At 41.7% G+C, this 12,425-nt stretch overlaps 1 protein-coding gene across 1 annotated transcript; it reads right to left on the bottom strand.

The window, feature by feature from the left end:
• Positions 1-1,674: 1,674 nt before the first annotated feature.
• Positions 1,675-12,347, bottom strand: map2k6 (mitogen-activated protein kinase kinase 6). The gene is made up of 12 exons (XM_058621011.1): positions 11,918-12,347; positions 9,104-9,167; positions 8,089-8,137; positions 7,410-7,523; positions 7,183-7,302; positions 5,901-6,017; positions 5,444-5,495; positions 4,900-5,027; positions 4,270-4,347; positions 4,003-4,142; positions 3,454-3,499; positions 1,675-2,795 (listed from the first exon to the last, which is right to left on the bottom strand). The coding sequence occupies exons 1-12, from the start codon at positions 12,036-12,038 to the stop codon at positions 2,718-2,720; spliced, it is 1,107 nt and encodes a 368-aa protein (XP_058476994.1). The 5' UTR covers positions 12,039-12,347; the 3' UTR covers positions 1,675-2,717.
• Positions 12,348-12,425: the final 78 nt, after the last annotated feature.

Genomic DNA, 12,425 nt, shown 5'->3' with positions numbered 1-12,425 from the left:
ACAACTCCTGTGTGTGTGATGTTAAAATCACTGATTTTCTCTATGGGCTTTGGTGTGGGAGACATTTCTCGGTGCGAGACAAGGATTTGTCACATTTCCGACCACTTCTTTCTCACATTTCTCTTCCAAACGCCACCAAAACTGGCACTGCACACACCGGTGTCCTCAGTGAGACGCCTGCCAAGTTTGAAGTCTGTCATGCAAACTGTTGGACAGTTAGGTGACTGACAGACAGATGGACTTTCCTTGTATTCATCCAGAAGGATTTTGGTGTCATCTGCGTAACAAGAGATATTATTATTTGGGATCATTTGAACGAGTGATTTACTCAGAAAATCTCAAGAAACTTAAATCACGACTACGAACAGAACAGAACAGGAACTTGTTGTGTAAAAATACTTCTTTTTTTTATTGAATTTCTGTCGTTACATTTGCACACGAGCAGTTTGAGCAATCGGAAATATTCATAGAAATTTACTGAGCTCTAAATGAACAGTCATCAGTCTTTTATGTCGCAGAGACACGTCAGAGACACTTCAGAGACACGTCAGAGACAATTCAGAGACACGTCAGAGACACTTCAGACACGTCAGAGACACGCCAGAGACACGCCAGAGATACGTCAGAGACACGTCAGAGACAATTCAGAGACACGTCAGAGACAATTCAGAGACACGTCAGAGACACGCCAGAGACACGTCAGAGACACTTCAGATAACAATTCAGAGACACTTCAGAGACAAGTCAGACACGTCAGAGACACTTCAGAGACACGTCAGAGACACGTCAGAGACACGCCAGAGACGCTTCAGAGACACGTCAGAGACAATTCAGAGACACGTCAGATTTGATCGCGACATAGAAAACACAAAGTTCAACATTCGCAAGTTGTTTTTTTCCGTAACTTTGTGCGACAGACGAGGGACACACACACACACTGGAGGAAAGTGAGTAAACTTTCCTCTGATTCTCTGACAGATTCGTGTCTTTGTCTCTTTATCAGAAGCTTCTAAAAACAACAACAACAATAAGAAGCAGCATTTAGTTCCAGTAAGAGCTGCTCATCCACCGCGTGTCACCAATGAGGATGATGATGATGATGATGATGAGAGGATGGGATGTGGATTTACACTCTGACTTCCTGTCCTCGTTTAACCCCAGAGACTCAGCAGGTGAGGGAAACACACACACACACACACAAAGACGGGAAATCCCACAATGCATCACACAAACACACAAAAATAAACAAAAAAAGTGTGTGAGACACAGAGAAAATCAGGTGAACTCACTTCATGATTTCACCAAGAAAAACAGCACACAGACACACACAGGAAGGAAGTGAAGGAAGAAGTGATGAAGGAAGTTAAAGAGGAAGTGAAGAAGGAAGTCAATGACGAGAATCCAAACAGTGTCTGTTAAAGGACCAGTACGTGTTTTCTGGCTGGAGACGTCACTTTCACTTTAAATGTGGCATTAGTCGCATATTCTCCCCGTTGTTACCATTAGTAACGTCAAATAATGTTTTTAGCACATTATTTCATCATTTTTATACATAAATAAGGTTTTAAGTGTCACATGACTGAAGCGTCTCACATTTAACAAAGGAAACATGAATAAATCATAAATCACTGTCAATTATATATTAATATTCCATTTTATACATCAGGATCACAGCAGGATCATCGTCCGTTCACGACGTTCACGTATCAACCAAAAAAACATCGTCCGACACTTTCTGTCGCTGAAAAACACAAAATGACAATGATCTCATGCGTCGTGTGCGACAGGAAACCCAAAACAGGAAGTGGAGCTATGACGGCGAGAGGGAGGAGCTTGTCCTCTCAGTACGACACATTGTTTACATTTCTTGTTTCATCTACAGAGAGGCACAGAGAAGGCTACAGAGTTACAGTCTTAAAGCGCGTTTACCAGTTTGAGTTTGCGACAGAAACAAACGTAAACACAAAAGAACGTCTCTAATGGATCAAGTTTTCAGAAAAAAACAGCAGTTATAATAAATAAGAGAAACTGCAGTAAATGTGTGTGTGTGTGTGTGGAGGGGCGGGATCTAAATAATAACAACAACAACAACAACAATAATTAACATAATAATATTCATAATAATATCCAGTTGTGTGTGTTGAAGAGGGGAGATGATTGTGATTGGCTCAGTGTGTGTGTGTGTGTGGCAGAGCTCCACCAATGACAGGCCTTTAAATCTGTGTCATGTGACGACACACGATTATTAACGCTGTTTACGAAACGTGGAGCTAAACCTTGCAAAATAATTATGATAAAAAACGCACGTGTCACACATGTGTCACACACACATACACACACACACAGGTGTGTGATGAGATGTAATGTAATGAGAGCAGTGTAAGTGCAGTACCACGTGTGTCCACTAGGCGTCTGTAGAGATTTAATCTGTACATGCAGTCGTTTCACTTTGTTTACGAACATATACATTATACCATATATTTATATTCTGTCACCTGTTTCTCTGTCAATAAAGTTTTTCTTTTATGACGCAGCTGAGTCAGCTGGAGGCGGAGCTAAACTCCACAGTACAGTACTCCTCCTCCTTCCTCCTCCGCCTCCTGGTTCTTTGTTCTGTGGAGGGCGGAGTCAAAGTGCGGGGAGGTGGGAGGAGTCCTGCAGGAAAGCGTGGGCTGTGGGCGTGGCTCTTCTCGCTCTGATGCGACGATGACGACGACTCAGTCGCCCAAAATGATTTTGACAAAACTCGCAACGTCTGTGTCTTTGGACTCATGGGAGGTGAAGAAGGGATGAAGCTGAGGAGAGGAGAGGAGAGGAGAGGAGGGGAGGGGAGAGGAGAGGAGGGGAGAGGAGGGGAGAGGAGAGGAGGGGAGAGGAGGGGAGAGGAGACGAGAGGAGAGGAGAGGAGAGGAGAGGAGGGGTGGGGAGAGGAGAGGAGAGGAGAGGAGAGGAGGGGAGAGGAGGGAAGGGGAGAGGAGGGGTGAGGAGAGGAGAGGAGGGGAGAGGAGAGGAGAGGAGAGGAGAGGAGAGGAGGGGAGGGGTGAGGAGAGGAGAGGAGAGGAGAGGAGAGGAGAGGAGAGGAGAGGAGGGGAGAGGAGAGGAGAAGAGAGGAGAGGAGGGGAGGGGAGGGGAGGGGAGAGGAGAGGAGGGGAGAGGAGAGGAGAGGAGAGGAGAGGAGAGGAGAGGAGAGGAGAAGAGAGGAGGGGAGAAGTTCAAAGTCAGCTTTTGATGGAAACATGAAAACATTTCCAGGAACATGAATAAAACAGTGTTAGTGCGCCCTCTGCTGTGTGAACACATGAATAACAGGAGTGTGACAAAGGTGCAGTCTGTGATTCTTCACACGTAAAAAGGCGACTGCTTCTTTAAAGTTCTCATCACAAAGTGAATTTAAAGACAAAAAAACTTCATCTGGAAATGTAACTTTCATGTTAAACACGAGTAAAGACTCACCATGAGTTCTGTGTACGTCGGTCGCTCTTTAGAAACTTTCTTTAAACTGCAACAAAAAGAAGAATATATACATATATACACACACACACACACACACACACACACACGTATATTTGTCTGTTTGTATAACTAAAAAAAACATTTATTCAGAATTTCCACAGGAAACACCGACCACACACTGAACTCAATACAGAGAGGAAACTGAAGCTCAGTCTCTGCTGCCCCCTGCTGCTCAGTGTGGAAACAACACACACACACACAGGGAAAGAGAGTCTGATTGCACCTGATTACTCTGATTAATCTGATTTAACTCCCTCAGTAATCTGTTTACATCCAGTGAGATAATATGAATACTTACCCCAAAGTAACCCGATTACAGAAATATTGATTTATTATAAAAAAGTATATTATTTATATATAAATGTATATTCCATCATCACATTTCTTTCCGGCTCTAACACAAAGTTTACATTTCTGCTGAGTTGTAGAATAAAAACTGAGTCAGCAGATTAGAGAGAGAGAGAGAGAGAGAGAGAGACACTGACTGACCACAGAGACGTGAAGTCCACAAACTGTGCAGAGAAACTTTCAGCAGGAAGTTGAGGTGAAGGTTCTTCCACCACCTGCTTCAGCTGCTGGAACGGTGTTCCCCACGAGTCATAGGGGAAACGAAGGATGGCCAACTCAATCTGAGAGAGAGAGAGAGAGAGAGAGAGAGAGAGAGAGAGAGAGAGAGAGAGAGAGAGAGAGAGAGTGTCATCCCTTTTCTTCATGTATTTAATCCGTTTAATAAACCTGTAATCAGATTACAGTTACCATGGTGATTCCTAAACTCCAGATGTCAGATTTGACGTTGTAGCCTTTTTGATTCGTCTCAGGGTTTATTCTCTCCGGCTGAGGGAGGAGAGTCACATGACTGTTAATCCTAATCTGAAGACTATACACTGTAAATATATACTGTAAAATAGACTGTATATATAATGTAAATATACTGTAAATACACTAAAATATACTGAAAAATATATACTGAAAATATATACTGAAAATACTGTTAAATATATACTGTAAGTACACTGTAAATATACTGCAAATATATACTGTGAATACACTAAATATACTGTTAAATATATACTGTAAATACACTGTAAATATACTGCAAATATATACTGTAAAATACACTGTATAGATAATGTAAATATACTGCAAATACACTGAAAAATACACTAAATATACTGTTAAATATATACTGCAAATATATACTGTAAATACACTAAAATATACTGAAAATAAACCGAATACACTAAATATATACTGTAAATACACTAAAATATACAGAAAAATACACTGTAAATACTGCAAATATACTGTATATATACATATATATACGTATATATATATATATATATACACATATAATAATAATAATAATAATAAAGCTTCACTCACAGCCATGTACGGTTTACAGCCGGCGTCCATAGTTTTAGCCACAGAGTCAACCAAATAACCACTGATGCCAAAATCACACATTTTCACCTGTCCCTCAATGTTTATGAGGACGTTCGATGGTTTCACATCTGCAGGGACACAGAGACACAGAGGGACAGAGACACAGACACAGAGGGACACAGAAAGAGACACAGACACAGAGACACAGACACAGAGAGAGTGAGCATCTTGTCTGGTGAAGAAGGGGGCGTGTCTAGAGGACAGTCCAGTTCAGTAGCTAAACATTATAACACAATATTCCGTCATGATATCACAATAAAGGTATTTTTTCACAGAAATTTCAAAGTAAAAGTGCTTGTTTTGACATGAAACAACATAAATACTTCAAAATAAAGGCACATTAATGATGCAAAATATGTAACATTAAGTCAATAATAACACAAACAACTGTATTTAAACCACCAAACTTACTCATATTATACACATATGTGATATAATGTGATCATTAGGACGAGCTTGAAAGACAGACAGGTGTGTGTCTCACCTCGGTGTATGACCTGTAGATTACTGTGCAGATGTTCCAGAGCTTTAACGATCTGCAACACAAGACCACAAACATTTGGCTAAAGTTCTACCTCCACCTGTACTCCTGCAGGAGGCGCTGCAGGAGACACGAGCACACGTCCAGAGCAGAGGACGAGGAGACAGCAGGGTGGCGCTGTTTCTGCACTTCACGGTCGTCCCACTTGTCCCACATCCCTACACACGAGACATGTGGGACACGAGGACACTGACTCATCTGTAGGGGGCAGTATCACATCCATGTCCCTCATCCTTTAACAAAACACCACTGACCTGATTACTGAGGACACACTGAATCAGAGCCTTTCACTTTGTCTCATGAGACACTCTGTCCAGTTACCATGGCCACACCCACAACTCATATATGCAAGGTATCATGGGAGATGAGAATAAGGTGGTTCTGCGTATAAGAGACTCACCGAGACTGCAATCTTTCCCAGGATGTTCTCGGGGATGGACATGTCCTTCTCGATCACCTGTTTGTAGAACTTGTCGAGGGACGTGTCCATCAGCTCCATGCAGATCCACACGTCGCCCTGGAAACAGAGACACAGATTTAAGGACACAGAATCAGTTGAACCCCCAAGAGAAAATTACACTCAGCACCTTAAGGACAAAAATGTCCTGTCCCTAAAACTGTTATAGAACATTATATGATCGTGTATCTTTTTACTTTAAATTGATAGAATTTTTGAGGAAAAATCATTGTAGATCATATTCAAATCCCCACCCAGCCAAAAGGGCTGGGGTACCCCTGAGCAAGGTACCCAACCCCCATTGCTCCCCGGGCGCTACTCAGTGTGGCAGCCCCTTGCTCCTAATTCTAGGATGGGTCAAATGCAGAGGAATAATTTCCCTAAGTAAAAAAATTCAAAAAATTCTAATAACAATGATTTACAGTATTTTAACCCTTTAAAAAACAGTTTTTTATTCCACATTTTTTAACATCAAAATAAACAAAAACATGCAGTTTCAGTCTGTAATTACCTGTTATTACTACATGGTGGCGCCTCTAGTTTTTCAGCACGTCAACACGTTTTTGTAAATATATTTTTGGGAATTTAAATGATTTTCGTCTTTTTTTTACCTCTTTTATCACTCGATAACTGATTGTGTAACTGAAAACTTTTGTGTAAAATATTTTGTAATATTTTGTTCATATTTTCTAACTTTAATCATTGAGTCTTATGAAATTTTTGTTAATTTTTTAGTTATATCTGAAATGTGGTTTCTATGAAAAAGATTTGAATTTTATGATAAAATACCCAAACTTTTATGAATCAGTTAAACCCTCAAGAGAAAACTTAAAAAAATGACACCCAACACCTTAAGGACAAAATGTCCCCTCCCTAAAACTCTTATTTAACATTATATTTGGGGGTTTTAAACTTTCAATTGATACAATTTTTGAAGAAAAATCATTGTAGATGATAAAAAAATATTGGTTTCCAGTATTTTACCCCTTTAAATACCAGTTTTTAAAGGTGATTCCACATTGTTGCACAACAAAATAAGCAAAACAAAATTCCCATACATTAAATTATATTTAGAATCTTTTTGCAGGGAAAATGCAGCCTGGAACATGTGACTGATTACTAACAATAATTGACTTTTAGTGCTTTGTTATTGTTTATGTAGTTGTTTCTAGGAGGAAACAGGGTCAGTTTGATATTGAATGGAATCATTTTTTTCTGAAGTTACCTCTCTGAATAAAGCTCCGTAGAAGGTGACGGTGTAGAAACAGTCCACAGTCCTCATGGAGATGTCCAGGTCCATGAGGAGCCTCTTCTGCTCCTGAGTGTTCACCGTGGCGCGGATCCTCTGAGAGAGGACGGAGACAAACAGACAACAAAGACAACATGATAAGATTGTTTCTGAAAATGCAGGAATGATACGTGGTCGTCCTGCAGCGACTCATAACAACTGACCTTGACCGCCATGATCAGGCCACTGGGGACATGTCTCATCTTGTCCACGACGCCGTACGCTCCTCGGCCGAGCTCGCAGATCTGCTCCAGGTCGTCTGCCTTTACCACGAAGTTCTGCTCCGGAAACGACGAGAGAAAGGACATACAGATGAAAAAGAACAAAGTTCTCTGGAGATGTTCTTGAGATCATTCAAAAGAAAGGTTGGTGAGGTCATGGTCTACCTTTGACCTTGAACCACCAACAATTGTCTTTGAGTCCAAGTGAACAATTGTGCCAAATCTTAAAGACTAGAATTCCTTAAATATGAACAATAACATATCCCAATGAAAAAATGTTTTAGTTATATCTGAAATGTGGTTTCTATATTTTAGGATTCAAAATCCAAACTTTTATGAAAACTTAAAAAATGACACTCAGCAGCTAAAGGACAAAAATGTCTAATTTAACATTATATTGTTTGCATTTTTTACTTTCAATTGATACATCTTTTGAAGAAAAATCAATGTAGATCATATAAAATATCAAAACTGGAACAAAGCAAATAAATAGATCTGTGCGGTCACAGGGACGACATAAACGTAAAACACAAGTCTAAATGTTTGTTTCTGTGATTCATGTCATCTGAGTCCAAGTGAACAGAAATAATTATCATAATTATATAAAGATAACGAAATTCACCTTTTCTCCGATGGTCACACACGCTTTAGAATCCAAATCTCTGGGAGGTCTGAAAAAAACCAAAATATTTTATTATGATAATATTATAAATATGAAGTTACATTTGAATGAAAGGACTTTATGTTTGTATGTATGTTTATTTATTTCGGTCATGTCAGTTAGATCACTCATCATCACACATCATCTTAGTATAGTCCACACAATACACATAACCGAAAGGGAAAGCGGGAGAAGCAAAAGCTTATCTAGTCCCGCCCCCATTACCCACAGAATACATATATTCATCGTACAATACATAATTTCATCATACTACTTTTTTTTTCTTTTCTTTTTCGTATGATATTTTGACAAAAACATGTTTCAGCATCACGTAGCACTCAGTCACACAATGATCCAATCCATATATAGCAGATTGTGTTTGTTAATGAAGTTGTCTAGCCTATCGTTAAATGACAGTTGTGGTAGTATTGAGACTGGTCTGTAATTAGTAAATGTGTGTATGTCCCCTTTCTTGAACAATGGCACTACTTTTGCCACTTTCATTTTGGTGGGAAATGTCCCTGTCATCTATGACTTTCTTAATTAGCCTCATGTCGAGGTCATCTACATCCGTGGATGTTTTTGCTACTTGTTGCTATTTGTTGACCAGGTGTCTAATCTCTCCGTCCTTCACTGGGGTGAGAAACATCGTGCTGGGGTTTCTGTCTCTGTCCTTATCAAAGTGGTCACAGTGAAGGAGTGAGTCAGGAATGTTCTTCGCCAGATTCGGCCCCACATTGACTAAGAATTCGTTAAATCTTTCTGCTATGATTTCCTTGTTATCTTCCTTCGTGTTATTGTCCTTGAAGTAGAGAGGATAGCTAGGCTTTAAATATGAAACATTTCATTTTCTGTTCAACGTCAAACTGAAGGAAAGAAAATAAAGTAACAATAAAATCACAAACAGAAAGAAAAACCCTGAACTCAGAGAGTTCAGACAGAGGAAGAGGAAGAGGAAGAGCATGAAGATTCTTACACAGCAGCAGGTGAAGGCTGCTCAAACACCTCCTTGGAGAGTTTGAGCACCGGCTTCTTCTTTCCTGAAAACACACACACACACACACACGATACATGTCCATCATTTACTGTTGCCATAGTAACAAGTTTGATGCACACAGAGAATAAAGATCCTGAAGATTTAAACTGCAGGTGAGTGTTAAAGGGGCGGGACCAAGTTCCTGAGGGAGGGACCGTGTGTGTGTGTGTGTGAGAGAGACACTGAAGTCCATTCATTTAAACAGAAAAGATTCTGCTAAAATATTGAGTTCAAAAGAAAGTTTTTAATTTGCTAATTTAAATTTTAGCACAAAATGTTGGTTTTCGCTAACACTGAGCAAAGCTAACATTGAGTAAAGCTAATATTTTACAAAACTAACACTGATCAAAGCTAACATTGAGTGAAGCTAGTGTTAGCAAAGCAGACATTAACCAACGCTAACATTTAGAAAAGCTAACACTGAGCAAAGCTAATGTTTTACAGAGCTAACACATAGCAAAGCTAAGGTTTCCACTAAATCTACAGTGTGAACTTAACTGAAGCTAACACTTGCTACAGTTAGCTAAGTTCACTGTTAGCATCACCTCCCCCTCCTTTATTCTGGCTGGGCTATTCAAACTCGCGTACTGTGTCTTTAATTGAAAGCAGCAGCTCAGATTTGCAGAGAAACACAAGCAGAGGACACGCCCACGTCCTGACTGACGACACCTGTCCTCACTGTCTCAACAGCTGAGGACTTTCTGCCACGCCCACTGAGAGCATGTGAGCGAGAGAGAGAGAGGAAAGATCACAGGAGACTTCAGTGGGTGAGACACGTGGTGTCCACTGCTGACCCTCACATACTGTCCCTGTGGAATTCCAACAATCCCAAATGTTCCTGAATGGAATTCCACAGAGGAGAGAGAGAGAGAGGGAGAGGGAGAGAGAGAGAGAGAGAGAGAGAGAGCAGGAAAACAGAGAGGGAGGGGTGAGGTGGGGTGAGGTGGGGGTTTGAAAATAACCGTCTGTGACTCTCTTCACTTCCAAAGATGGCAGCTCCTGCACAGCTGACCACAGCTTCAGGAATCACACTGTCAGCTGCTGCACTTCCTGTTCTCTCTCGAGGTGTGGAGCCACAACTCTGCTTCTACTCAGACAAGTCCAGACCAGGACCAGGACCAGAGCCTGATGGTTCAGAAACATAATAACAGAGACAAACTGGTCCATGGACAGTTCTGAGGTCTGACCTCGCGACTGTTTGTACATGTGGGTTTAGAAGGTGGTTTCAATAACTACAAACCTGTACCTGCACCAGAACCCTGTGCCTGCACCAGAACCCTGTGCCTGCACCAGAACCTTGTACCTGCACCATAATCCTGTACCTGCACCAGAACCTTGTACCTGCACCAGAACCTTGTACCTGCACCATAATCCTGTACCTGCACTAGAACCTGCACCAGAACACTGTACCTACACCAGAACCCTGTATCTGCACCACAACCCTGTATCTGCACTAGAACCTGCACCAGAACCCTGTCTCTGCACCATAATCCTGTACCTACACCAGAACCATGTATCTGCACTAGAACCTGCACCAGAACCCTGTATCTGCACCAGAACCTTCACACACACACAGTGTGTTATTGATCACAGGAGTAAGTGAATGTTGAGGATCAGCTGTTTCTGTGGAAGAAGAAGGTGAAATAAACACACTCTGACCACCGGGGTCTCTCTCTCTGTCTCTCTCTCACTTACCTGTCTCTCTCTCCCTCTCTGTGTGTGTGTCTGTGTGTGTGTGTTTTGCATGTTGTGCAATCATCCAGTCTCACTCTGACTTCTTGGAAAACAAGCGAGGAAGGAAAACAGTTTCACTGCAGCTCTCTGTCTGTCTGTCTGTCTGTCTGTCTGTCTGTCTTCAGGTTACATTCACAATAAGTCACAATACGATACGATTGCGATATTTAAGTCACAATACGATACGATCGCGATATTTAAGTCACAATACGATATGATCGCGATATTTAAGTCACAATACGATATTATCACGATATTTAAGTCACGATACGATATTATCACGATATTTAAGTCACAATACGATATTATCACGATATTTAAGTCACATTACGATATTATCCCGATATTGTCGTCACAATGCGATATTATCATGATATTGTCGTCACAATACGATGCAATTGCGATATTTAAGTCACGATACGATATTATCACGATATTTAAGTCACAATACGATATTATCCCGATATTTTAGTCACGATACGATATTATCACAATATTTAAGTCACATTATGATATTATCCCGATATTTAAGTCACAATACGATATTATCACAATATTGCAAAATACCGGGAGCATTTGTCAAATCATAAATTGCGATAAACTCATACATCAATTGACAATTTAATGATAATCTAGTTAAAAAAATCTATACAATATCACCACCCAAAAAATATCGCAATATTTCACTGTATCGACCCCCCCCCCACACACACACACCAAACATCAGCATGCTTTTCTTATAGGCAGCGAATTTGTTTGAAACAGGAAGTAGAATGTTGCGATATCAGTGCTGCACAAACCTGTGTGCGTGCGTGTGTGTGCGCGCGTGCTAAAGAGGAAGATCTGAAACAGGAAATGCAACTGACCCATGTAAAAAAACAAAAAAACATGCAACTTCAAAAATGCACGCGCTGCTGCTGCACTGGTGCACGCACGAACATGCACGCACGTGCACGCGCACGGTGCAGCGGTGATTGCAACAGTGTTCGGTGTGTGTGTGTGTGTGTGTGTGTTTCTTACCTCCCTTCGGCTGCTGAGACATTTCCCCTCTGCTGTGATGAGGGGGAGGGGAAGCACAAAAGACTCTGCCCGCTGCTGCTGCTTCTGCTGCTGCTGCTTCTCTGTCGCTCCCTCCCTCCATGGCCCTCCCTCCTCCTCCTCCTCCTCCTCCTCCTCTTCCTCTCTGCAGCTGCAGGAGCCTCAGAGTCTCTGCAGCGACAAAGATGCAGAACAACGAGCCTCGCGCTTCATGCACTTGGAGTCTTTTTGCGCGTGCAGTGTGCGGACCGTGGCCGGAGGTTTGCACGCGCTGCTGCAGTTTGTGCACACACTTTCTCCTCCTCCTGGTTCTCCTCCTGCAGGAGCAGCAGCAGTGGTCCGTGGTCCGTGGTCCGTGATCCGGGTCGGGGTCCGGGTCCGGGTCTCGGGCTCGTTCCTGCTGTAACTTGGTTCAGACTCTGAGCTCCTGCGAAACCGACCTTCTTCCTGCTCTGCGCGCAAAGCACTGCGGGAGATGTAGTCCCGCCTC

The sequence above is a fragment of the Solea solea genome, chromosome 21, assembly GCF_958295425.1.
Source record: "Solea solea chromosome 21, fSolSol10.1, whole genome shotgun sequence".
NCBI classification, from domain to species: Eukaryota; Metazoa; Chordata; class Actinopteri; order Pleuronectiformes; family Soleidae; genus Solea; species Solea solea.
Note: the sequence above shows the minus strand (reverse complement) of the source record. Positions and strands in the feature narration are given on the sequence as shown.

What these genes read in the sequence shown, in the direction of transcription:
- map2k6 (XM_058621011.1), bottom strand. Translation starts at nt 12,038, where the DNA reads ATGGAGGGAGGGAGCGACAGAGAAGCAGCAGCAGCAGAAGCAGCAGCA. An exon ending in TCTACAGGTCATACACCGAG is followed by an intron (nt 5,028 to 5,443) that starts GTGAGACACACA and finishes GTGTCCCTGCAG; the next exon opens with ATGTGAAACCATCGAACGTC. An exon ending in GCTGTAAACCGTACATGGCT is followed by an intron (nt 4,348 to 4,899) that starts GTGAGTGAAGCT and finishes CTCCTCCCTCAG; the next exon opens with CCGGAGAGAATAAACCCTGA.